This window comes from Rana temporaria, chromosome 2 (assembly GCF_905171775.1).
Source record: "Rana temporaria chromosome 2, aRanTem1.1, whole genome shotgun sequence".
Classification (NCBI taxonomy): domain Eukaryota; kingdom Metazoa; phylum Chordata; class Amphibia; order Anura; family Ranidae; genus Rana; species Rana temporaria.
In genome coordinates this window covers 53887020-53914717 of record NC_053490.1, presented here as the reverse complement: position 1 = coordinate 53914717, position 27698 = coordinate 53887020, and the positions used below count along the sequence as shown (strand labels likewise).

Here is a 27698-nt window from a genome sequence, read left to right as displayed (position 1 = left end):
GAACTATACACTATAATATTACAGCGCCACCTGCTGCATAGATAGGTATAATGCATACAGTATATTAACAACCATGCTGTTGTTCTTTCCAACAGGTCTATCACATAAAATCCCAATAAAATACATTTACGTTTTTGGCTGTAACATGACAAAATGTGGAAAATTTCAAGGTGTTTGAATACTTTTTCAAGTTACATTAAAAGCAACGTTGTGTATGCAATTGTGTATAGTAAACTGCATCACTAAAAAAAAATATCAATACTGTATATTTAATTTACAAGCTGCGTTTGTAAGTGACAAACTTTTCCACCAGTAATGGCACCTGGATGGGGGATCACAGTGAAAAAGACATGGTCACGAGGCCATGTACTGTTAGCGTAACATTTATACAATGGATGGTGCATTTACCGGTAACCTTTTGTTTTTATTATGCCTTTTTCTGCTTTCACTAACCACTGATAATGTGTCATTGCCTACACATTTGGGCAAAGTTCTTTTCAAGCTCAATAAGTTTGAAGGAACAGGTTGAATCAGTAAAAATAAGTCAGCGGCCACTGGGAAAAGATAAGTGTTCCAGCTCTGATCAAGTGTGAGCTACAGAATTAGCATCCTGTAGGGAGGCGGTAAGCAACGGCACATAATCTGTGAAGCAAGTAGGTATCAAATTTGAATATTATCTTCTTTACCACAGTAGTATTATAAATAGCTCCCAGTTCTAAGAAAATATTGTTCTTTTATTTAAAGCTGAACTAAGGATTTACTTTTGCATTCGATTTTTCTCCACTCTGCATGGCTTAACGGCTACTTTTTGCCTAGGGTATGATAAATAAAATGATCTACTTACCTTATTCTTTGCTTCCCCAGGAACATTTTCCTCTCCTGTTTGATGTTCTAAGTTATGGGAAGGCCCTCTGCAAGCTCCCTAACAATGCATGGACTGTTGGTCCTGCATTGTACGGGATGATGTCAGAGAGCTGTAACAGGTCGGGCAATGAAGGGGAGAGGCTTCGGGGACTAGTCGTACAAAGAGGAAGAAGCCTGAGGGACTGTTGGTCCTGCATTATATGGATGATGTCAGGGAGCTGTAACAGGTTGGGCAATGAAGGGGAGAGGCTTCGGGGACTAGTCGTACAAAGAGGAAGAAGCCTGAGGGACTGTTGGTCCTGCATTATATGGATGATGTCAGGGAGCTGTAACAGGTTGGGCAACAAAGGGAGAGGTGTTGGGGGGCTGGTCATACAAACAGGAGGAAGCCTGAGGGAACAAGAAATAAAGTAAGTATATCAACTTATTTATCATCCGCTGGGCAAGGGTAAATCTTTCTTTACAGTGGTTGTTAAGGCTGAAGGTTTTTTACCTTCATGCAATCTATGCATGAAGATAAAAAAAACTCATGTGTGCTGCCCACAGCCCCCCCCCCATTACTTACCTGAGCCCCCTGTTGATCTTTTGATGTGCACCGGAGCCTCAGCTGTCCCAGGTCTTTATCTCTTCATTGCCTGAGATCACAGCAGTGGGAGCCATTGGCTCCCACTACTGTCAATCACAGCCAGTGAGTCAATGAGGAGAGAGTGGGGGGCAGGGCAGGGGCAAGCTGCGGCTCTATGTGTCTTATGAACGTAGAGGGGGCTCGGGAGCGAGCACTCACCAGTTCATCTATAGCAAGTGACTTGGTATTGCGGGGCACTGATCAAGGGGGAAAAGCCAGGAGCGCCAGCGGGGGACCTGAGAAGAAGAGTATAAGTGCTGCTCTGTGCAATACGATTGCACAGAGCAGGTAGGTATATCATGTTTGTTTTTTGTTTTTTTTGTTTGATTTTTTAATCTTTAATGCTACTTTAATGAGTCTGGCTGTGACTTAGCTGGGGGTTGGGTCAGACTGCTGCAGAGAGAAAAAAACAAAAATACATTTCCAATCAGGAAACAGAAAGATGTAATTGTGTAGCCCGGTTTCCAGTTTTCCCAGAGTTTTCACTGCTGCTCTCTAGGGATTGCTGTAAAGCTGTGACGTGACAGAGGAAACAATAAAGAGCTCACAAAAGACAATATGCACACATATATTTTGATGATTATAGCATAAGGAATGACATGTGCCATTTTAACAAACTGTTGTAAAAATGAAAGATATCTTACCAATGTTAATTTCATCGTCTGTCTCTGCATCTCCAATGCATTCAAATTGGAAGTCTTGCAGGGAATGAGAGAATTTCTGAACGGCCATTGATAGATCTAGAACAGAAAGACAAAAGAGCACAATGATAAGACTACAGCACTGTTTAGGTAAAAACAAATTAAAAACTGATGGCTTATTTAATTTCTTGAGGCCTGAAAACACGAGGACAGTACAAATATCCCCCAAATTATCCCTTTTTGGAAAGTAGACAGTCCAAAGTATTTAGTAAGAAGCATGGCGGGTTCTTTGAAGTTGACATTTTTTGTCATCATTTTTGGAAAAATTAAGAAATGAAAACAAAATAGTCACAATTTTTTTTTCACATACTGTCACCAGTGCAGTGCAGCATCATCATATAACTGGTGTGGCAGTGATCAGGCACACTGAATGGTGACAGGACGGAAAAAATAACTAAACAGATAATTATTATTATTTTTTTTTACAATTTTTTTTTTTAATACACTTTGACCAGAGCAATATATTGTTACCATAGTAACACTACTACTCTGGGGAATTGATCAGGATTTCGTTTTTTTTTACACATTGTGATTGCTTATAGCAGTGAATTTTACTGAATACGTTTGTTTTGTTGTTATTGGCCAAAGCTAATTACATGTTACAGATGGGCTGTGATTGTGCCTGTCTGTACCATGTGATCACATTGACCAATCACCGCTAGCAAAACAATTGTACACAATGGATGGCATGGAAAAAAGCCATCCATTGTTTACAACTGTCATGTGACCTGCTGTGATTGGTCACAGCGGTCACATGGTACTGGTGGCAAGCCAGTAAACTGAGCAGTGGATCCGGAGGACACAGCCGGTGACAGATTGCGCAGCTTTCTAAAAGGACACCATATGACGTCCACTCAGAACACTTAAGCCACCGCCGGGCCGTCATTCTGCTATAGGCTGGGCGGGAAGGTGTTAAGGAATCACGCACAAACAAAATCTCACAAAATGTTCCATGGGCTCCAGTGTTTTTTAAAATCTTGGAGATGTTTGCGATAAGGCTATAACTAGCTCAGGTTATGGTGAGAGGAGTCAAAATGTCTCTGGTTTGAGTCCCAGCTTCGTTCTTCCTTTCGTCTCTATAGAACTTGCAGTCACATGTTTTCATTTTTCCCCAGACATAAACTTTAACAGACATGCAGAATAGTACAATAAAGCGGTCAATGTTCATACTGAGGAATGATATGTATAGAGTTAACTCTGGGCAACCAATAAAAGTAAAAAGATCTTGAAGGACACAACAAAATAAGGCACAATAAGTTGAACGAAAAGGAAATGCACAAGAATGGTAAACTTGGACATTGAACGTTTTTTCCTACAACCTGACGGCAGTGTATAAATAATGGTCAATAATAGCAATTGCCATCCATCTAAATTTAGACTGCAATTCTGATCAAATTCAGAGGAAGAATTATCATCCATTTATGTGAAAATGTCTACCAGCGATGAAGTGTCATTTTTCTTCTTGGGCTTTATTAAAGGTCACTTTCCCCTCAAAGCTTTCTTCAGCCATCTGAGACCCGCTGTGTTAAATTGTCATTGATTAAAATAATTAAATACTGAAATAACACACTGGAAATGGCATTCATAAGACTTCCCACTAAATTAAGGAGTAGCTGAGAAAGACAGTAACTCCGATCTGTACTTTGGAAATGATTTAGCGCTAATAATAAAAAAGGAAGCACGAGGGGAAAATGTTCACTTTGCTTTGTGTAAGAGATCAGAGTGGAAAACACATAGGTTGTGAAGTCTGGGATATTCAAGAAACCTGTTTACATTGTTAAATGTGTACAGTTCTCTTTTTATCTGGTACTAGCTGAATACCCGGCGTTGCCCGGTCTTCCCATCTTAACCTTTTGGGGAGGAAATTCATAGTAATATAAATATACCCATCTTTTATATAAGGGTGTAGGTAAGGGTTAATTTAACTGTCATATATTTTTATTTGGCATATAAGTAATATGTGTACCAGGTATTATTGAAATATCTCCAGGCGTACAGAAGTTATGTGGGAACATACATTTCCCATTGATTTGCATGGGACTTTAAACAAAAACCCCGACCCTCACAAATGGGGGTAGTTAAGGGATAAATTAACTATCCTATAGTTTAAGTGGACATATAAGTAACATGTGACCAAGTGTTATCGAAATATCTACAGCCGTTTGGAAGTTATGAAGTAACATGTATTTCCCATAGAGTTGAATGGGACTTTAAAGGAAAACCCCGACCATGGCAAATGGGGGTGGGTAAGGGTTAAACCACCTATCCTATGTTTGTTGCTGACATATAAGTAACATGTGTGCCAAGTTTCATGTTAATATCTTTAGCCGTTTGGACGTGATGCTGGAACATACATACATACACACACGCACACACACACACACACGTTGAGTTTTATATATATAGATAAAAAGATGAAACCACAGTGGTAATATGGCCAGGGTGTCCACAAGGAGCTTCGCACTTTAAGATCAATGGCACTCCTTGAATGATCTTTTGCCATCTTAGCTAAATGCACCACAACACTGGTACTAACGTGTGCACTGTCCCATGCATTTCCATTATCATGGGGTGGTTATTGGGCGTTTTCTTTTTGCTGCCAGTGGAGATTGGCCCTTATCCCAGGTGGGTTGCATTAAAGTGGATGTAAACCCTCCATACACCCAGTGAAGTGATCAGCCTCAGATGATACACAAGGATGAACCAAATCTCCCTACATAGGTTTTACATGTATATCTACTGTCTTCACATTTATATATGGTTTAGAAGATTTCCTGTTTAACACAGAGTGTGATGTCTGATCATACAGCCAAGATAGCTAAAATTGATGATTGGAGGAAAGGCAAACACCCCCTCTCATCATAGGCAGAGACTCTCAGGCCCCGTACACACGAGAAGATCTATCCGCTGGAATTGATCTGCGGATCAGTTCCAGCGGATGGATCCGCTGGTGTGTACATCCCAGCGGATCTTTTTCCGCGGATTTTTTTCTGCCCGACCGATTTCCAGCAGATAAAATTTTCTTAGCATGCTAAGAAATCTATCCGCTGGAATCGGCTTCAGCGGATCGATCCGGTGGTCTGTACAGACTCACCGGATCGATCCGTCCGATTCCCTCCCTCGCATGCGTCGTAATGATTCAACGCATGCGTGGGTATCCTTATATGACAGCGTCGCGCGCGTCGCCGCGTCATCATCGAGGCGACGGCGCGACACGTCATCGCGAAGGGATTTCGACGCGGATTTCGATCCGATGGTGAGTACACTCCATCGGATCCAAATCCGGGGAAATCCTTGAGAGGATTTATCCGTGGATACGGTCCAGCGGACCGTATCCGCGGATCAATCCTCTCGTCTGTACCCGGCATCAGAGGTGTTTTGTAACAGGTCCAGCTGCCTGCTAATCTATTTTAGAGACCTCCCCTGACAGACATTTCAGACTGCTTTTATCTGACGTGTCAGAGAATTTGTCAGGAGTTAGCAGGCTGATAACAGAGGAACGGGTCAAGAGAGAGCTATGGAACTCTTTGAAGAGAGATAACAAAACACTGCAGATATATATGCCCAGCTCAAATTTCATGAATTGGGTTTACATTCACTTTAAAGTAGAACTATAGGCAAAACTTGTCAGATTTAGTTTTTTTCATCATCTGTGTCCCATTGCTGAGATTTCTCTTTACACGTACCTCTGTACAAATCATTAGTAAGACCTCATCTGGAATATGCAGGTCAGTTTCACTAAAAGGATATCGGGGAACTGGAGAAAGTGCAGAGAAGAGCTACCAAACTGAAAAGAGGCAAAGATCAGCTATGAGGAAAGATTAGAGCAACTGAATTTATTTTCTCTTGAGAAGAGAAGATTAAGGGGGGATATGATCAACATGTACAAATATATCGAAAAAGAAAATACACACATACAATATGTACAATATGTAGGCAGTGCTAATAAAAACACACTGAAAGTGTGAATAGATAAAATATGTGAAATGATTATCAAAGATCAGCATAAAAAATCAGTCCAATATATATATGCATTAATAATCACTAAAGTGCATCTGTGATAAAGTCCAAAATCAACTTGTTAAATAGTCCACATTGTGATCCAAAGTGAAGTACAGTATCCGATAATTATAGATAATATAACTTCAACCGACACCACCACACGTATAGTACTCACACCCCCCCCCCCCCGCTAAGTGATTGCTTACCAGAGGTTGAAAAATAATATGCAGATAAATGAACGTTCACTCGTGAAGTAATCACTATCTGAAGATCAGCTTTATCATGGGAGTTTGAGCAAACACAAGATAGCCGTATCCGATCATATGAGGAAAAACAAAGATAGGACCATAGTGTGATTCTATTTAAAATAACGTTTTATTTCCTCATAAAAATTCCCCCTTTAGAACATGCACTTACCGTATATACTCAAGTATAAGCCGAGGCAGCTAATTTTACCACAAAAAAAAATGGGAAAAATTATTGACGAGTAGAAGCCTAGGGTGTCCATCTGCATGCCTCACTTTGTTCATGCCTCACTGTGTCCATATGCATGCCTTACTGTGTTCATGCCTCACTGTGTCCATGCCTCCCTGTGCCCATGCCTTTACTGTGCCCATGCCTCACTGTGTCCATAACTAGACTGATGTTTAACATGTGAGTATATGGAAGGGGTGCCCAGTTTGAAAAATCCGTGTTCCCCAGCCATAGGTCCCCCAGACAACAAACTTTGCACACTTGTATAGGATAAATGGGGCTACATGTGTGACAAGTCCAGGGGACCTTTGACCGGCCGGTACCGGGTCCCCAAAGTCACTGGAGAAATTACCGTTTAACATGGGAGTCTATGGAAGGGGTGCCCGGCTTTGAAAGATCGGTGCTCCCCGGCCGTAGGTCCCCCGGACAACAAACTTTGCACACTTGTAGAGGAAGAGTGGGTCCCCAAAGTCCGGGAGATCAGGCGCAAAAAGGTGACTCGAGTATAAGACGAGGGGGGCATTTTCAGCACACAAAAAAATGTGCTGAAAAACTCGGCTTATACTTGAGTATATACGGTACATCAAATAATTAAACAAGAAGCATTGAGCACAAGCAATAAAATCAGCCAGATACGTATCCAGATATTCAGGATGTCTCCTACCACAATCAGTTCAATTTGCGGGGGTAGAGAGAACCGTGTCTCTGAACAACGTACTGGGATGTAGATCGTCGCTGAGACCAACCCTAACGTTTCGTCACTATCGACATCACTAAAGTTTATAAAGATGCACTTATATATTGGACTGATTTTTATGCTGATCTTTTATAATCATTTCACATATTTTATCTATTCACACTTTCAGTGTGTTTTTATTAGCACTGCCTACATATTGTACATATTGTATGTGTGTATTTTCTTTTTAGATCTGTCAGAGTCTTCGTAGGCTATTAGGTTAGCAGCTGTTTGCCTTTATTGGCTAAATACATTTATTCATTTATTTATTTGTGCTATTTCACCCTAATGTAACCCCCCCGTGTAATCCCCCTAATGTAACCCCCCCGTGAAACCCCCCCCCCCCGTGAAATCCCCCCTAATGTAACCCCCCTGTGTAATCCCCCTAATGTAACTCCCTCTAATGTAACCCCCCCCGTGTAATCCCCCTAATGTAACACCCTGTGTAATCCCCCTAATGTGACCTCCTGTGTAATGCCCCTAATGTAACCCCCCCCTCGATGTAACCCCCCTGTGGAATCCCCCCCTGTGTAATGCCCCTAATGTAACACCCCCCCTGTGTAATCCCCCTAATGTAACCCCCCCTGTGTAATGCCCCTAATGTAGCCCCCCCTCTATATCTGCCCATTGTGAGTATATTATAATATCTCTCCCCTCCCCACATTTACAGACCTTAGACAGCGCGGCTTTCTCCACATGGATGTCCCTCCTCCTAGGCTCCTCCTCATGTTGTGAATGTACTGTCGGTGTGGAGGAGGAGCCTAGACTCTCTCGGCTGTGACAAGAGTAATTGTGATAGGCATCCGGCACCTCTCCCCGCCTACCTGTCACAATAATAGGGGATTGCAGTTCCCGGAAGACATGCGGGCGCCGAGCACTAAGCTTTCTCCTCCTCCCTTCAAAGCAAAGTTACTGGAGTGCACAGGGGAAGGAGGAGGAGAAAGCTGTGGCGCCTCGCTCAATCCAGCACTGTGTCGGGTGTCACCAGGGTGCGGAGCGCCCCCTCCCCCGCCTTGCAACACCGCTGCCCAGGAGACAAAGATCGGCATGGGCGGCTCGAGTCCTGCAACGGGAACGACGTTCCTGCAGTGAAAAAAGTGGAGGGACGTCGTTCCCATGCATTCCCACAGGACTCGAGCCCTGCTGTTGTTGCTTTTGGGGGGTCTAATTTTGTTGGGGGGTCAATTGTTGTTGGAAGGGATCTGTTGAGGGAGGGGTTTGATTGTGGCTGGGAGATCTGTTATTGCTTCTGGGTGGTATTTGGTTGCAGGGGTCCATTGCTGCTGTGGGAGTCTATTGTTGCTGGGGAGATCTATTGTTGCTGGCTGCAGGGGATCTATTTTACTGCTTTTCTTGTTATCTTTAACAAATTATATACAAATTACTTAGCACCACAAAATTATACTTGGCTCTGTATTCTCCAAAACAGGTGATATCAAAGGACGGTGCTCAGAGATGGGTAGGGGGGGAGGCAAGAATTGACTCAGAAGGGGGGAGTTCCTGCACCCATTCTCTAAACAGAAAAGCCCTGCTGACAAATATATTGTAACCCTAAGGCCTTGTACACACGATAGGATAGCCAGAGGACAGCGGTCTGAAGGACCGTTGTCTTGGTTAACCGATGAAGCTGACTGATGGTCCGTCACGCCTACACACCATAGGTTAAATAACCGATCGTGTCAGAACGCGGTAAAGTAAAACACAACGACGTGCTGAAAAAAATTAAGTTCAATGCTTCCAAGCATGCGTCGACTTGATTCTGAGCATGCGATTTTGCATACCAACGATCGGTTTTGACCTAACGGTTAGGCGTCCATCGGTTAAATTTTAAAGCAAGTTCCTATTTTTTTTAACCAAAAGTTAAATAACCTATGGGGCCCACACAAGATCGGTTTTGACCGATGAAAACGGTCCTTCACACCACTGTCCTATCCTATCGTGTGTACGAGGCCTAAAAGTTCTTCTAACTTCCTGTCCTGGTGACAAGGGGACAGATGTTATGGGAAATCTCCCTAGCAAAGACAAAGGTGTGATAGATAGATAGATAGATAGATAGATAGATAGATAGATAGATAGATAGATAGATAGATAGATAGATAGATAGATAGATAGACAGACCTTTAAAACAATAAACTGTCTTCACTTATTCTCAGAAATATTAAATTTATTACTAAATAAAAATCTCCTAAATCAATAGAGAGATAGACAGATAGACAGACATGTAGACAGATAGGTAGACAGACAGACAGACAGACAGACAGACAGACAGACAGACAGACAGAGACAGAGACAGATAGATAGATAGATAGATAGATAGATAGATAGATAGATAGATAGATAGATAGATAGATAGATAGAGACAGGCAGATACATGTAGATAGATAGATAGATAGATAGATAGATAGATAGATAGATAGATAGATAGATAGATAGATAGATAGATAGATAGATAGATAGATAGATAGATCTTTAAAACAATAAAATGTATTCACTTATTCTCAAAAATATTTAATTTATTGCTAAAGAAAAATCTCCTAAATCAATAGCGAGATAGACAGACATGTAGACAGATAGGTAGATAGACAGACAGACAGACAGACAGACAGACAGATAGATAGATAGATAGATAGATAGATAGATAGATAGATACATGTAGATAGATAGATAGATAGATAGATAGATAGATAGATAGATAGATAGATAGATCTTTAAAACAATAAAATGTATTCACTTATTCTCAGAAATATTTAATTTATTGCTAAAGAAAAATCTCCTAAATCAATAGCGAGATAGACAGACATGTAGACAGATAGGTAGATAGACAGACAGACAGACAGACAGATAGATAGATAGATAGATAGATAGATAGACAGACAGACAGACAGACAGACAGACAGACAGACAAACAGATAGATAGATAGATACATGTAGGTAGATAGATAGATAGATAGATAGATAGATAGATAGATAGATAGATGTAGATAGATAGATAGATAGATAGATAGATAGATAGATAGATAGATAGATAGATAGATAGTCATTTAAAACAATAAATTGTCTTCACTTATTCTCTGAAATAATCAATTTATTGCTAAAGAAAAATCTCCTAAATCAATAGAGAGATAGACAGATAGACAGACATGTAGACAGATAGATAGATAGATAGATAGATAGACAGACAGACAGACAGACATAGTCATTTAAAACAATAAACTATCTTCACTTATTCTCTGAAATAATCAATTTATTGCTAAAGAAAAATCTCCTAAATCAACCCTTCAGCCAATGCTCTGCTGTTCTATAAACCGAAACCAAACAAAGCTTTATTTTATAGCGTTCATTCCCGGGAACAATAAAATTGCAGCAATTCTATAATTAATCTGCAAGATGCTCTCAGTGACATGACACCATGGTGACTTCAAGCCCCCCCTAGGAGTAGACCATACTACATCCCCGCAACCTCCATCCACGAACAATATATATCATATATGACTTGTCAAAAAGATTTAAGTTTGCTACACATATTAACTTTCCAATCCTAATTCCCTTCTCTGGAGAGGGGAAAAAAAGAAAATACTGAAAGATTTCTCGGTGAGCCAAAGCAACATCTGGTTCAAATGATACATGATTGATTTTAACAGCTTATCTAGCAGACATTCCGCAATATATGCAGAGAATGACGCTCCGTGCCAAGAGAAGCCAGCGTGAAACTCAACCTACAAAATTACCAATAAATGGTAATTCCTTGAAACCTAAAATTGAACGCTTTACAATGTCTGCAACACCTTTCTATCAAGACATCATGTATTGAACATGGAGATAAACGCTGACACGTAAGTAATTTCATCCATAAAGGTGGACCAAATCATTAAGTAAAGAAGCATTCCAATCCCAAGAGGCATTATGAATACTACATGGAAAATCTTATCTAGTTTTTCCTCAAAATGGTTCACAGTATGTCTGAAGCTGAATGCTGGGAACAAGAAATACTGTGCTTGTTATATATTGAGCAACTTACAGCACTGAATGGATTTCAAGAGAAACCTGTGCAGATAGGAAGACGGAGGCTGTCTTTGGCAATCTCCTAAAAATGGTAGCTGCAATTAGACATGTGCATTCGTTTTCGTCCGAATGCATTTTCGTCCGAATTTCAGGTATTTTCGTTATCGTTTTAACAAACGATAACGAAAGCACAGAGGATGAAAACCGAAAGATCCGACATAAACAAATGCTTTATTTTCGTTTTCGTTGCGGTTGAATGTGCCTAACCTTAACTCTATTAGTCCAATATTATTCTACATGAAGAGAAAAGATTCGACATAGAGAGAAAAGATTTGACATTATAGAGACATGAAGAAGAGTCGACATAGAGTGAAAAGATTCGACATAGAGAGAAAAGATTCGACATAGAGAGAAAAGATTTGACATTATAGAGACATGAAGAAGAGTCGACGTAGAGTGAAAAGATTCGACATAGAGAGAACATATTCGACATAGAGAGACATGAAGATTCGACATAGAGAGACATGAAGCGGATACGCCCCGTGTGGAAGGGGCCTTAGACATTGAGTGAGTGAGTGAATAACTTATATAGCACTACAAATGCGAACCGAATCGCCTTAAGGCGCTTGGTATTCATTTTAACGTTGGCCAGTTAATTGACACTGCATCCTGTAGTCCCAAGATGCCAAGACACAATGCAGTGATGTAGGAACTGTTATCTTTGTTATCAAAGTCAGCAGCAACTAAGAGCATTGTGCACAAAATAAAAAACCGAGCAAGGATTTGGGGTTTTGAACACATTTTATTGGCTTTGAAAACAACAATTCTCACACTTTTCTATCTCTCTAGATTTCTGTACGCCTACATGTAATGAAGAAGGATAAAGGAGGTGTGTCAGGCCAGGTCTAGATCTAGAAGTGCCGATTACTGAATGCATTGAGTCAAACTCTGTTGCCTAACAGGCTACACAGTCATATGGGGACACCCTGTACAATAGCAATACATCACTAAAAAGAGGCTGTACAATGTCAATTTGGCTGAATATTTATTTCTGTGACTTCAGTTTGGCCATAGGATGGAAGTGTCAACAACTCTATCATTTACTTCTATAGATTCCAGTGGTAAACTTTAAATGGAAACAATAAGTTGAGTAGGTACTTCAATTTTTTATTTGCTTAGTATGCCATATTTGTAAAATTATAATTTATTTACATACATGCAGGTTTGCCCTAAAGCAGGGGTGCCCAACCAGTGGCCCGGGGGCCACATGTGGCCCGCGGAGCCCTCTGATGTGGCCCGCGACCTCCTGCTCTGGAATACTGTTATTAAAGGTAAGTTTATTAATAAAATCACAGTGTATATATGGGCATATCTGTTCTGCAATGGTAACTGGGCTGCTTTCAAACTGATCCACAGGTGCAGAGAAGTGCACCTGTGGGTTACCTATACTGAGCCATAGACTTCTATTACCTGCGAGTTTGGTGTGCTGAGAGTAGAGTGGGCTCTATAGAGCCGAGTGAGCTGCCATCCACCCGCTCTGCTCATTGTGGCCCACGACTGGTTACCAAGTCGCTTAAGTGGCTCTTGCTCTTCAAAAGGTTGGACACCCTTGCCCTAAAGTTTCTACCTGTATGTCAGACTGTAGAGTTAGCACACTTGATGAAGAAATTAAAAACACAGCAAGGCTACCTAGAAGGTCAATATGCGTATACATAAAACTTTAATGTATTTTATTGCAATTGTATGTAATAGACCAACACAAAGTGGCCCATAATTGTGAAGTGGAAGGAAAATTATAAATAATTTTAAACATTTTGTTACAAATAAATATGTGAAAAGTGTGGCGTGCATTCGTATTCAACCCTCCTGAGTCAATACTTTGTAGAACCCCCTTTCACTGCAATTACAGCTGCAAGCTTTGCACATCTAGAGAGTGAAATATTTGCTCATTCTTCTTTGCAAAATAGCGCAAGTTCTGTCAATTTGGATGGAGAGCGTCTGTGAACAGCAATTTCCAAGTCTTGCCACAGATTCTCAATTGGATTTAGGTCTGGACTTTGACTGGGCCATTCTAACACACAAATATGCTTTGATCTAAACCATTCCATTGTAGCTCTGGCTGTATATTTAGGGTCGTTGTCCTGCTGGAAGGTGAACCTCCGCCCCAGTCTCAAGTCTTTTGCAGACTCTAACAGGTTTTATTCTAAGATTGCCCTGTATTTGGCTCCATCCATCTTCCCATCAACTCTGACCAGCTTCTCTGTCCCAGCTGAAGAAAAGCATCCCCACAACATGATGCTGCAACCACCATGTTTCACGGTGGAGATGGTGTATTCAGGTTGATGTGCAGTGTTAGTTGTCTGCCACACAAAGCGTTTTGCTTATAGGTCAAAAAGTTCTATTTTGACCAGAGCAAATTCTTCCACATGGCTTTGCCCAAACTGCAAACGGGACTTATGGCTTTCTTTCAACAATGGCTTTCTTTTTGCCACTAAGATTTGTGGAGTGCACGACTAATAGTTGTCCTGTGGACAGATTCTCCCACCTGAGCTGTTGATCTCTGCAGCTCCTCCAGAGTTACCATGGGCCTCTTGGCTGATTCTCTGATTACTGCTTCCCTTGACTGGCCTCTCAGTTTAGATGGACGGCCATGTCTTGGTAGGTTTGCAGTTGTGACATACTCTTTCCATTTTTGGATTATAAATTGGTGATTCGGAAGGACGATACCTCTATTGACTCCTACTAGTAGCAGCATCATCTATGCCATGGCTAAGCAGAGCTCACGTTCCCCTTTCTGCGTTCTTATAAGCAATTGGATGGAATGAACCACATGGAGTGTGTTTGCCAAGACTCTTACTGCGTCCTTATTTATTATTCTCCTATGTGAGTGTGTGTGCATCTCGTTTCATCATCCAGACTGTGACCTTTCCTTGGCCAATTTATCTCTTGTTAAAGTGAAAAAAAATAATGCAATTCAAGGAGAAAAGAGCAAATTCTGTAGAAAAAAGCCCATGGAAGCAATGCTCGGTATTACTAGACTGCAAAGGACAGCCTTCTCCCCTGGGTTTTAGAAAAACCATAAATGAAAACACAGACGTTTCTTGAAAGTAAGATGAAGCAATGTAGGAAAATCTCAAGTTGGTTGTGCTCATTAGCTGCTGCAAAAACTCCCTAAGAAACAATGATGACTAGATTAAAATAAGTAACAAAGTACTAAAAGTAGGCTGATGATTAAAACCCACACTTCCCATCAGGTACATTATTTTGGATGAAAGTACTTCTTTCTGGCTTGATTAAAATACCTGACACCAATAAGGCTAGGCTATAATCACATAGTCTCCTGCAACCTGGAGCATTATAGGTGTTGAAAGGAGAAATCTAGGTATTATATTTTTGCTTGCTTACCATGGGTCAGCTTGGCTCAATGTAAGTATCTATATCTGATAATAAAAGTATCACTTGGGATGATATAAATCACTGTATAAGTTGGCAATACATACAGTGATAGTCTGGATTTTCAAGCTCAGTTCGCACAGGGGACATTTTTTCTGGAGTGGATTGGGTTGTGTGGGGATAGTCCCAGGGCCTTTTCGGTGTGTGTGTATGTGTGTGTGTGTGTGGGGGGGGGGGGGGACTGGCAGACGGGAGGTGTGGGGCTTGCGATGCTTACTGTCTTTTTTTTTTTTGGTATGCATATGGTTTGGTGACACCCACCTTGTACTTTATTAGGTAGCACCACTAGATCTCTTATGCGGCAGGGCTCCCAGGACCATACATTTTTGTTTGGGTTCTTAATGCATTCATTGCATTAAGGTAAAAAATGTCCCAGTTGTTGTATTGCCCCCTCACCCCCCTTTTAATTACCTGAACCCTCTCTCGATCTGTGTCCATCTGCAGCGGCGCTGGTCTCTCTCCTTACAGGACCCATACTGCCCAGCTCAGGATCGAGTCAACAGGTGCACCATCATAGTTTCCTATGGTGGCACGCGGTAAAGAGGAGGAGCTTTGAGCACCAGCGGGGGGACCCCCTTCACATTACCCCCCACAATGGTGTCCTCTGTCCCCCCTTCACATTACCCCCCCACAATGGTGTCCTCTGTCCCCCTTCACATTGCGGTCATCGAGTAAAAGAAGCAGCTGGCAACTCCATAACATCAAGCATATTTATTGTGAAGCCTTTAATTACCCCGCCCCCCCCCACAATGGTGTCCTCTGCCCCCCCCCGCATATTACCCAGACAGTGATTTCCTCTATCCCCCTTCACATTACCCCCCCCCCCCACAGCGGTGTCCTCTGCCCAAACTCACATCTTAGCAGCCCTTCACATGACTGCCCCTACAATGGTGTTCTGTTCTCAGGTCCACTGCGCCCCTCCCCCTTCACAACATTGCCATTACAGCGATCTCCTCTGCCCCTTTACTCTTCTTTTTACACAGAGGAGAGCGGGAGGCTGAACTGATTTGAGCTGCGAATAGGAGCCAGTTATTCCCCCAAGCTTTGGTCACTGTCCTTCTGAGCAGTGAAGAGCAGCAGGCTATACAGCTCTGGAGGAAGGGCGGGGGGGGCTGGTGTTAACTTTTCTTCTTAACAACCTGAGAATTGGTTGCTAGGACCGCCCTGTGTATTAGCAACCAATCACTTGCTGATTAACTTGAAAAGTTAACTACTGCACCTCCAGACCCTGCCCACCATTCAGAATTGTATAGCCTGACGCTCTTCTCTCTGTTGAGAATGACAGCGGCCGAAGCTTGGGGGAAGATCTGGCTCCTAAATGGCGGGACTGTGGCGGTCCGGATAGGACAGCATATCGGTCTGGATCTGGACGCGGTCTGCCAATTAGTAATGCCCGGCCTGGACTGAGTCAATGATAGTGATATAGGTGGACCCCTAAGGCCTAGTACACACGAGAGGATTTATCCGCAGATACGGTCCACCGGACCGTTTCCGCGGATAAATCCTCTCGAGGATTTCCGAGGATTTTGATCCGATGGAGTGTACTCACCATCGGATCGAAATCCGCGCCGAAATCCCATCGCGATGACGTGTCGCGCCGTCGCCGCGATGATGACGCGGCGACGTGCGCGACGCTGTCATATAAGGAATTCCACGCATGCGTCGAATCATTACGACGCATGCGGGGGATTCATTCTGACGGATTGATCCGGTTAGTCTGTACAGACCAGCGGATCATTCCGTTGGGATGGATTCAAGCGGATAGATTTTAAAGCATGTCTTAAAATTTTTATCCGCTGGAAATCCATCCCAGGGGATAAAAATCCGCGGAAACAGATCCGCTGGATTGTACACACCAGGGGATCTATCCGCTGGAGCTGGTCCGCGGATCAATTCCAGCGGATAGATCCTCTCGTGTGTACGAGGCCTTCGTGGTAGAATCCTCCAAAAAAGAATAAGGTGACTAGACTCTACCAAATCGGTGGGGCTGCTAATACGTTTTTTCATCTCCCCAAACAACCCAATAGCTTATCTATGCCCATCCTGCATTAGGAAGGCCCTGTACACACGATCAGTCTAAGCCGATGAAAATGGACTGAAGTTTAGTTTCATCGGTCCAAACCGACCGTGTGTGGGCCCCATCGGTCAGTTATCCTTCGGTCTAAAAATGTAGAACTTGCATTAAAATTCAACCGATGGACGCCTAACCGATCGGTCAAAACCGATGGTTAGTACGCAAAAGCATCGGTTCCAAACCCGCGCATGCTCAGAATCAAGTCGACGCATGCTTGGAAGCATTGAACTTCGTTTTTCTTTGCACGTCGTTGTGTTTTACGTCACCACGTTGGACTCAATCGGTTTTTGAACTGATGGTGTGTAGGCACATCAGACCATCAGTCAGCTTCATCGGTGAACCGATGAAAACGGTCTTTCGGACCGTTCTTATCGGTTTGGTCTGATCGTGTGTACAGGGCCATACAGTCAGTGGTAGTATTAAGAAATTAGAAGATGGTAGCAACTTCACATCGTCTGCATGCCCTTGCCATCCCAGGTCATTGAATGCAATGGTATGGCTTCTACTGACCCATGACAGCTATGGCAGGTGGAGGCAGAAGGAAGAATTGCTGGGCACCTACCACTGACTGTTAGGCCTCGTACACACGATAGGTTAACCAGAGGACAACGGTCTGAAGGACCGTTTTCATCGGTCAAAACCGATCATGTGTGGGCCCCATAGGTTATTTAACCATAGGTTAAAAAAAAACAACTTGCTTTAAATTTAACCTATGGATTCCTAACCGATAGGTCAAAACCGATCGTTAGTAGGCACAACCATCGGTTAAAAATCCACGCATGCTCAGAATCAAGTCGACGCATGCTTGGAAGCATTGAACTTCGTTTTTTTCAGCACTTTGTTGTGTTTTACGTCTCCGCGTTCTGACACGATCGGTTATTTAACCTATGGTGTGTAGGCGTGAAGGACCATCAGTCAGTTTCATCAGTTAACCTATGACAACGGTCCTTCAGACCGTTGTCCTCTGGTTAACCTATCGTGTGTACGAGGCTTTAGTCCCCATTCACACCTAGGCGTTTTGTCGCCTGTAGTGTGACGCCACTGCTGCCAGAGGGCTGGAAACACATTGCCCTCTATGGAGATGGTTCACATCTCCACGCCGAACGCCGTACGCCTGCTGCCTGCCGCCTGAAAAAAGGACCTTTTTTTCAGGCGGCTTTCGGCATTCGGGAACCATCTCCATAGAGGGGCACATCCTAGGGGCACATCTAGGAGGACAATCGCGGCGTTTTGTCGCCGCAAATCGCGGTACAAAACGCCACTATTTGCCGCCGCGATTTCGTCCGCCTAGATGTGAATGGAGCCTTAGAGCCACGGGCCACTCCAAGGACAATATGGAAGAAGGGTTGTTTTTCTGAAAAGAAACAATATGGGCTGGATGCAAACTGTGCTAAGCAGAGTTCTCCTTTAAAGAGTAAAAAGAACTGGATTTTTTGGTGTTTTTGGCACTCTTTGTCACACAAAAATGCTTGTTAATACATAACTAAAAATCCTGTTTAGACAGTATGAACCCCCATACCAGAGAAGAGTACGGGGATGTTGTATGGTTGGGATATGCTAGTACTAGCAGCGCTTAGAAGCTGATCAAAGGTCTTCTGGCAAGGAAACAATGCGTTCCTCCATGAGGTATGGGACCCATGACCTGTATGCAGGAAAGCACAACATTTCTTAGACCTACATCAGGCAAAAGGCTATTAAGTAGCAGCTGTCCAACGGAAATGTAAAATGGCCAGACGCAATTTAACATTTTTTGTTGCTGTGATGCACACATAAAATCAGAGAACACCTGCATGTGGTTGAATTTGGCTTTGCTTTAAATTAACATATTCTCCAGGGTTTACATACAATAAAAAAAAAAAAAATCTGTAAAATCAGTAAATTAAAAAAAAAAGTACCCCAGTAAATCGAATTTAATGCATTGAAGCTTAGTTTAATGTGCTTATATTTTGCATTCTTTGGTTCCTCCTTTCTCCCTAAACCTTTGGATCTACTACATTTTGGATCCAATTTTATATTCAATTGGTATTTGTGCTTCTTTATGTAATGCAGACAGATCAGGGCTGATGACTTGCTGCTCACGTGCTATGAAATCAGAATAAGCCATTTTAGTATAAGGCCCCGTACACACCATAGAATCCATCCGCAGATAAATCCCAGCAAATGGGTTTCAGCGGATAGATCCTATGGTGTGTACACGCCAGCGGATCTTTTTCCGCGGATATTTCTCCCCTGGGATGGATTCCAGCAGATCGGATATTTGCTGACATGCACAACATATCCATCTGCTGGAGTCCATCCCAACGGATGGATCCGCTGGTCTGTACAGACTCACTGAATCCATCCGTCCGAAGGGATCCCCCGCATGCGTCGTAATGATTTGACGCATGCGTGGAATTCCTTATATGACAGCGTCGCGCACGTCGCCGCGTCATAATCGCGGCGACGGCGCGACACGTCATCGCAAGAGGATTTCGGCGCGGATTTCAATGCGATGGTGTGTACACACCATCGCATGAAAATCCGCCGAAATCCACGAGAGGATTTATCCGCGGAAACGGTCCGCTGGACCGTATTCGCGGATAAATTATATCGTGTGTATGGGGCCTAAGAGCCTGTACAACTGTGCATGGCTGAAGGTACAGCTGCATTTTAGGTTTAAAGGGGTTGTAAAGTCTTACATATACCCGGTGAAGTGACTGGCAATACACAGAGACAAAACAAATGCTCCTACATAAGGTGTACCTGTTTATCTGCGGGCTTCTCTTTTCTAAATCCATTCAAGGTGCTGAATTTCTAAAAGCTTGTCTGAGGGTTCAGAAAAAAGGGGGCGGAGAGCTGAAATTACACACTGCAGAGCTCGGTGAGGAGAGCTCTGAGAGCTGATTGGAGGGAAGGGCACACCCCCTTCAAACAGGAACAGAACTGAGGCTGTCAATCAGCTGAAGCTCCCTCCTCTGTTAACTTTTTTTTTGATGTCAGGAAAACTGTTCAAAAGTGATTTATGTTGATAGCAGACAAAAACAATATTTAGTGACAGTGGAGGCCGCTCCATTAGGGGTACAGGGGCGCTCCCCCCCAATCAATGCGCCCACCCCTAATATAAAAGCAGGGCACCAGACATGGATTTCAGTGGGTATTTTTTAAGCACATGATTAGAGCCTGATTTTCTAACTGGCTTTAAAAAAGAGTGGGCTCAGGGCGCAGAGGACTGCACCCTGAGCCCACGCAGTTGTGTGACAATAGCAAATTAATATTTGCTTTAATCTTCCTGCTTCTCCTCCCGGCCAATCAGGAAGCGGGTCCTGATATACGATTGAACAAGGAGTCTTAGGACTCCTGAACAATTGGGTGTCAGGACCCACTTTCTGTTCGGACGGGAGGAGAAGCAACAACCTTGGCTCTTACCTCGGCAAGCTAGAGTGTGGAGCAGCAGGTGGAGGGGCAGCAACAGCAAGGAGCCCTACCTCGGATCCAGCACCACCTCGTCATCTGCCTTCTAAGGTAAGACCACTGATCGCTGCCTTCCCGTCCGTCACTACTTAGTGATCTGGACTGAGAAAAGTACACACTATAGAGGGATATGCTTTGTTCATATTTTATTTTATGCCCGAGGTTTATTACCCCTTTATAGCCTAGTACACAACGCTAGTTTTTTTTTTTTTTCGTTCAACCCAGCAGGATTAATGAAAAAAACTGACAGCTCATGTTGGAGCCGATATATTAACATTCTGAGGGGCCACTGGCTGAGAACGCTGATCGGGTGCCAGTCATCAGACCTTTCTCGCTCATACCCCTTCGATTGGTCCGGCTGCAGTCCACACAGGCCAAATGTCGGGAAAATTCTACTATAACGGCCAATACCGACCAACATTCGGCTTGTGTGTACAGGGCTTAAAGTGATTGTAAAGCTTCAGTTTTTTTTTTATAAAAAACATGTCATACTTACCTCCACTGTGCAGTTAGTTTTGCACAGAGTGGCCCTGATCCTCCTCTTCTGGGGCTATCAGCTCCTCCCCGCATTGTATAACCCCCTAGGAGAAGCGTTCTTCTGAGGGGTTAACTTTCGGGCGCGTTCGAGTCCAGCATTTGCGTCCATAGATGCAGAATGTAGGACTCAGCCCCGCCCCCCGGCACCCACGTCATTGGATTTGATTGAAAGCAGTGGGAGCCAATGGCTGCAATGCTATCAATCTATCTAATCAATATCAATATCAATATTCGGCTTATACTCGAGTCACCTTTTTGCGCCTGATCTCCCGGACTTTGGGGACCCGGTACCAGCTGGCCGACCCAAATTTTGCACACATGCAGCCCCACTCTTCCTCTACACATTTGGTGTCTGGGGGACCTACGGCTGGGCAGCACCAATTTTTCAAATCCGGGCACCCCTTACATAGACTCCCATGTTAAACGTCAGTCTAGTCATGGACACAGTGAGACATGGGCACAGTGAGGCATAGACACAGTGAGGCATGGACACAGTGAGACATGGGCACAGTGAGGCATGGGCACAGTGAGGCATGGAAACAGTGAGGCATGGGCACAGTAAAGCATGGACACAGTGAGGCATGCACATGGACACAGTGAGGCACAGTCAGGCCCCGTACACACAACCGAGTTTCTCGGCAGAATTCAGCCAGAAACTCGGTCGTCTGTACACTGTCGCCGAGAAACCCGGTCGTCTGTACACTTTCGGCCGAGGAAACCGACGAGGATCTCGTCGGGCCAAATAGAGAACATGTTCTCTATTTCCTCGTTAGTCAATGAGGAAACTTGGCTCGTCGAGATCCTCGGCGGCTTCACAAGGAACTCGACGAGCAAAACTATGTGTTTTGCCCGTCGAGTTTCTCGGACGTGTGTACGGGGCCTGAGGCATGCAGATGGACATCCTAGGCTTATACTAGAGTCAATACGCTTTCCCAGTTTTTTGTGGTAAAATTAGTATATACGAGTATATAAGGTACTTCCTCTTTAAGATGAGAACCTTTTTCTCCTAGATGATACCACCTGGGACAAAATTCTCCCCCTGCCTCATGGAAAGAATGACCTTTATGTCCGATAATGGTATAAGCGCAAGATAGGCAATACACACTACTAAAAAAAAACTGATTATATCACAGCTCTGCATTTCAAAATTAAATCTGTCAAAATGTGGACAGAGGAGCAGTTCAGCTTTAAACGTTAGTGAAGATAAATTAGACCTGCAAATGAGATCTGGTGCAGAGGACCCCAAAGACAGGCACGGGATAATCCAAGCACAAGCCTGACATGCTTAGAGCATGCATGGGCAAATCCACAGGGACATGAAAGCAAACCATTCCAAGGAAAAAGGAACGTTTACATTACTCTCTGTGACTTAGGTGTCACGTTCCATATGCTTTTTTATTCTTACCATATGTTATATCTTAGCACTGGGAAAAAAGTGAAAGATTTACTGACAGAATTTAGAGAAGTTGTAAAAAAAAAAATACTTTTTTTTTATAACACATTTTGAAGAAGCGGATTAACAAAGAACTGCAATCTAAAAGGCAGGAAACAGCATTAACAAGAGTTGCTGAAATCAATTGACACACGCTACGCATTTTATTTCATCATTTGCCGGCAAAGGGCGAAGAGCTAAGTAGCTGTCCAGTAATTAAATTCAAACACCATGTTTTCTAAGCAGTTCAGTCCTTGTGGATAAAGAAAGGGCAGCCACTCACTGAAAGCCCATGCTGATATTTATTAAAGCATCTGGTGCATAGACTGTACCACCTGGCGCTTGCAACCATAACGCATTTCACTCCTGCATGGAGTCTATTCATAGCGTACTGTGACTGTACAAATAAGCGCCAAGCAGGAGTGAAACGCGTTAGCATTAAACGTTCCAGGTGGTACGGTTTGTGCATCAGATACTTTAATAAATATCAACATGGGCTTTTAAAATGGTAAGTGGCTTCCTTATCAACAAGGGCCCAGATTCAGGTAGCTTTGCGCTTTTCTTACGGAGGCGCAGCGTACCGTTTTGCCGATGCGCCTCCGTAAATTACCTCCGATACGCTTGATTCACGGAGCAGTAGCTCCGTAATTTGCGTGAGCGCTCCGGAAAACTGCCCGGTGTAAGCGCGCGTAATTTAAATGATCCCATAGGGGGCTTGAATCATTTAAATTAGGCGCGTTCGCGCGCCGAGCGTAGTGCGCATGCTCCGTCGGGAAACTTTCCCGACGTGCATTGCGGCAAGTGACGTCGCAAGGACTTCATTTGCTTCAAAGTGAACGTAAATGGCGTCCAGCGCCATTCACGATTCACTTACGCAAACGACGTTAAATTTTAAATTCACGACGCGGGAACGACGGGTATACGTAGCATTGGCTGCCCCTGCTAATAGCAGGAGCAGCCTTACGCGGAACCCGACGAACGGAAACAACGTAAACTGCGTACGTAGGGTTGTGAATCGGCGTTAGTATGCAATTTGCATACTATACGCTGACCACTACGGGAACGCCCCCTAGCGGCCATCGTAAGAATGCAGCCTACGATACGACGGCATAAGGAGCCTTATGCCAGTCATATCTTAGGCTGCAGTCGGCGTATCGAGGTTCCTGAATCAGGAGCATTCGAGACGCCGGCGCAAGTAAGCAATTGCGCTGCGTAACTATGGTTACGCAGACGCAATTGCTACCTGAACCTACCCCAAGGATTGACCGTCTGTGTATGTGGAGCAGTTTGCAACTGCTGGGAGCCTGCACACGATGCTGGAGGTAGAGAGGGATAGCTTGCCTGGAGTGGAACACCGTACTTTGAGTACACCCAAGTTTTATAAGCCCACCACCCACCACCCTCTGCCCTTTCCCCCTTCCCTGAAGTTTTTATTAGAAATTAAGTGGGAGCACCAATCCAAAAAAAATTCTGCAGGTAAGTAGAGCAGGGAATCAGAGGTGCACATAGCCGTAGCAGCCTTGCACATCTTCCTGACGATCTGACAGGCAAGAATTGGGGCTTGCCCTGCCCCCATACATTCGTATTGGCCTATCAATATGATGGACAGTCTTGTTGGCCATAGGAATATGCAAAAGGCAGGGAGGAGTGGGCGAGATTCACAAAGTGCCAGAGCCTTGTCAGTCAACAGTTCAGGCCTTCAGCCATAAAAGGAGAGGCTAGGAAGCCGTAGGAGGTATGAGCACCTCTAGGTGACCACTTTTCATACCGTCGAAAAATTTTTACATTTTGTAGTTGACAGATTTTTCTCTTTAGGCATTTAGATGCATACAGAGAACATGCATACAGCCTACCTACTCAGAGCTAACGCTTTTCATCCAAACATAGTGGTAATGCTCCAGTCCGTCCCATTGCTTTCTGTCAGTAGCCTTGTGTTCCCAAGCACACCTACTATAGCATCTACTTAGTTCCATAATGCCATCAATCATAGTTAACCTACCTTAGAAGTATGAATCAAATACACTGAATACATTAAGGCTTATTTCACATGGGCGGTGGACTTTTCCCGTTCCAACTGGAAAATAATCCACGGTGCTTTTCCGAGACAGCAAAATGGCGGTTTGTAGGTGTTTAGGGTGTGATTGTGCCGACTCCTCAAGCTTTAAAGGCATATAGGGAGTCTGGACTGTTCAGTCTATTATGAATGCTGCTGCTAGACTCATTAACCTTAGTAACCGTTCAGTCTCCGTCACCCCTCTCTGCCAATTCCTCCACTGGCTTCCCATTGTCCAACAAATACAATTCAAAACATTAACAATAACATACAAAACCATTTACAACTCTGCCCTCGAGCTACATCACCAATCTTATCTCCAAATATCACCCAAACCGTCTTCTCCACTCATTTCAAGACCTCCTGCTCTCTAGCTTCCTTGTCTCTTCCTCTAATGCTCGTCTACAAGAATTCTCCAGAGCCTCTCCCATCCTCTGGTACTCTCTATCTCAATCTGTCAGGCTATCTCCTAGTCTGTCCACTTTAAGGCAATCCCTGAAAACTCATCTCTTCAGGGAAGCCTATCCTGCCTTCAGCTAATAACCAGGGGCCAGATCCACAAAAACCCGGCACAACGTAACTTTTTCTATTTAAGTTACACGGCCGGAAAATTTCTACCTAAGTGCCCGATCCACAAAGCACTTACCTAGAAATTTTCGGCTGTGTAACTTAAATCCGGCCGGCGCAAGGAGTCCCATTTAAATTAGTCACTCCCGCGGGAGTGGGCGAAGTCCCAGATGACATTGCGGCACTGAACAGGAACGCCTACTCCCGCGTGCGAGTATCCGGAAGCCGGGAGGAAAATACTGATAATACCGTATGTACACCCCCCAAAAAAATAGCATACTGTATATGTTTGAGGTATACTAAATGTAATGTTATATACTTGTTTTTTGGGTGAACCTCCACTTTAATTTCTCTGATCAGTTCATCCCTCACAGTTATTACCTTTTGTTCCACCAGCCCCTCTCTATTAGATTGTAAGCTCCTAGGAACAGGGTCCTCCTAACCCTCTTGTTTTAAATTGTATTTTGTTGCTTTATTGTTTCCCTTTATATTGTAAAGCACTGCGCAAACTGTTGCCACTATATAAATCAAGCACAATAATAATAATATTACTTCCTGCATACTTTAAAGTGCAAGTATTTTCTTTGGTTTTGGGTAAGCTTCAGAAGGTGAAGTTGATTTGAGTTTTCACAGCTGCTATCCAGGAATTACTAAAGCTGTGACATGCGAGTGGGAGCTTACAACAACCTCTACACACAGTAATGTTATGGGAGCCACACACAAATATTGATCTGACCGTTCAACCAATCATTCAATGCCGCCCTCTTGTTAAGGAAGCGTGGTTATAAGACATTTTTGTTTGGAAATCATTCAACGCAACTAAACTGTTCAAACTGAATAAAAATGGTAAATGAATGACTTTCTGATCAGAATAGCGAGCTTTCGATCAGTTGTGACTCTGCTAGGTTGATTGGCCATGGCAGAATTTTTTTTTGGAAAATGTTGCTTCTGATTGACTGAGAAAAATAATCGCATGTATTGAGGAACTCATCACAATCCAGAAAGATTAAATTATCGTTGTAACAGATTTCTTACCTTTGTAAACCAATGGAGTTTATTTTTTTTTATATTTTCAGTCGATCTCAGAATGTAGAAGTTTTGAAGTTTTGAGTAAGCAAAGGAACCTTCATCAGGTTTTAATTGCTGTCTGTCTCCACTGTGGAATGTCCCCCTTCTATCTGCTCCAGTTATAGGGCAATGGCACCCCAATGAACATTCCCAATGCATCTCACTCAAAGCACATGCATTTTAGAACACCATAATGCACCGATGAAACCCATTGTGCCCCAGCACATTGTGGTGTTCTGTGTTGCACATAAGGTTCAAAATGTTTTTGAGGTGAATAAACTGGATTACTACAATGCATGTTAAAGTGGTTGTAAATCCTTACATATACCAAATAAGGTGAACCAGGTGAAATCCTCCTACATACCGGTACAGTGCCTTGAAAAAGTATTCATACCCCTTGACATTTTCCAAATTTTGTCATGTTACAACCGAAAAAGTAAATGTATTTTATGTGATAGACCAACACAAAGTGGAACATAATTGTGAAGTGGAAGGAAAATTATAAAAAGTTTTCATTTTTTTTTACAAATATATAACTCAAAGTGTGGTGTGCATTTGTATTCAGCCCCCTTTACTCTGATACTCCTAACTAAAATCTATTGGAACCAATTGCCTTCAGAGATCACCTAATTACTGTATTTATTGGCGTAGAACACTCACTTTTTTACCCTGAAAATAGAGGGTAAACTGTGCCTCCGTGTTATGTGCGAGGGGCTGTGGAATATTTTTTTTCTGAAACTTCCCTCTTAAAGTTAGGGTGCGTGTTATACGCCTGTGCGTGTTTTACGCCGATAAATGCGGTAGTTATTAAAGTGTATGTAATTTAATCTCAGTATAAATACAGCTGTTCTGTGAAGACCTCAGAGGTTTGTTAGAGAACCTTAGTGAACAAACAGCATCATGAAGGCCAAGGAAGACACCAGACAGGTCAGGGATAAAGTTGTGGAGAAGTTTAAAGCATTGTTATAAAAAAATCTGCCAAGCTTTGAACATCTCACGGAGCACTGTTCAATCCATCATCCAAAAATAGAAAGAGTATGGCACAACTGCAAACCTACCAAGACGTGGCCGTCCACCTAAACTGACAGGCCGGGCAAGGAGAGCGTTTATCAGAGAAATAGCAAAGAGGCCCATGGTAACTGTGGAGGAGCTGCAGAGATCCACAGCTCAGGTGGGAGAATCTGTCCACAGGACAACTATTAGTCGTGCACTCCACAAATCTGCTATTTATGGAGTGGCAAAAAGAAAGTCATTGTTGAAAGAAAGCCATATGAAGTTCTGTTTGCAGTGTGTGAGAAGTCATGTGGGGGACACAGCAAACATGTGGAAGAAGGTGCCCTGGTCAGGTGAGACCAAAATTAAAATGTTTGGCCTAAAAGCAAAATGCTATTTGTGGTGGAAAACTAACACTGCACATCACCCTGAACACACCATCCCCACTGTGAAACATGATGGTGGCAGCATCATGTTGAGGGGATGCTTTTCTTCAGCAGGGACAGAGAAGCTGGTCAGAGTTGATAGGAAGATGAATGGAGCCAAATACAGGGCAATCTTAGAAGAAAACCTGTTAGAGTTTGCAAAAGACTTGAGACACGTGTGGAGGTTCACCTTCCAGCAGGACAATGACACTGAACATACAGCCAGAGCTACAATGGAATGG

General features: G+C 43.2%; 1 protein-coding gene across 1 annotated transcript in view; it reads right to left on the bottom strand.

The window, feature by feature from the left end:
• The window catches only part of ARHGAP42 (Rho GTPase activating protein 42), a 520987-nt gene that overhangs the window by 350045 nt on the left and 143244 nt on the right, over positions 1-27698 (bottom strand). Inside the window, exon 2 of the mRNA XM_040340188.1 lies at positions 2134-2229. Coding sequence (XP_040196122.1) covers positions 2134-2229 — 96 coding nt within the window. The remainder of the gene's footprint in view (positions 1-2133; positions 2230-27698) is intronic.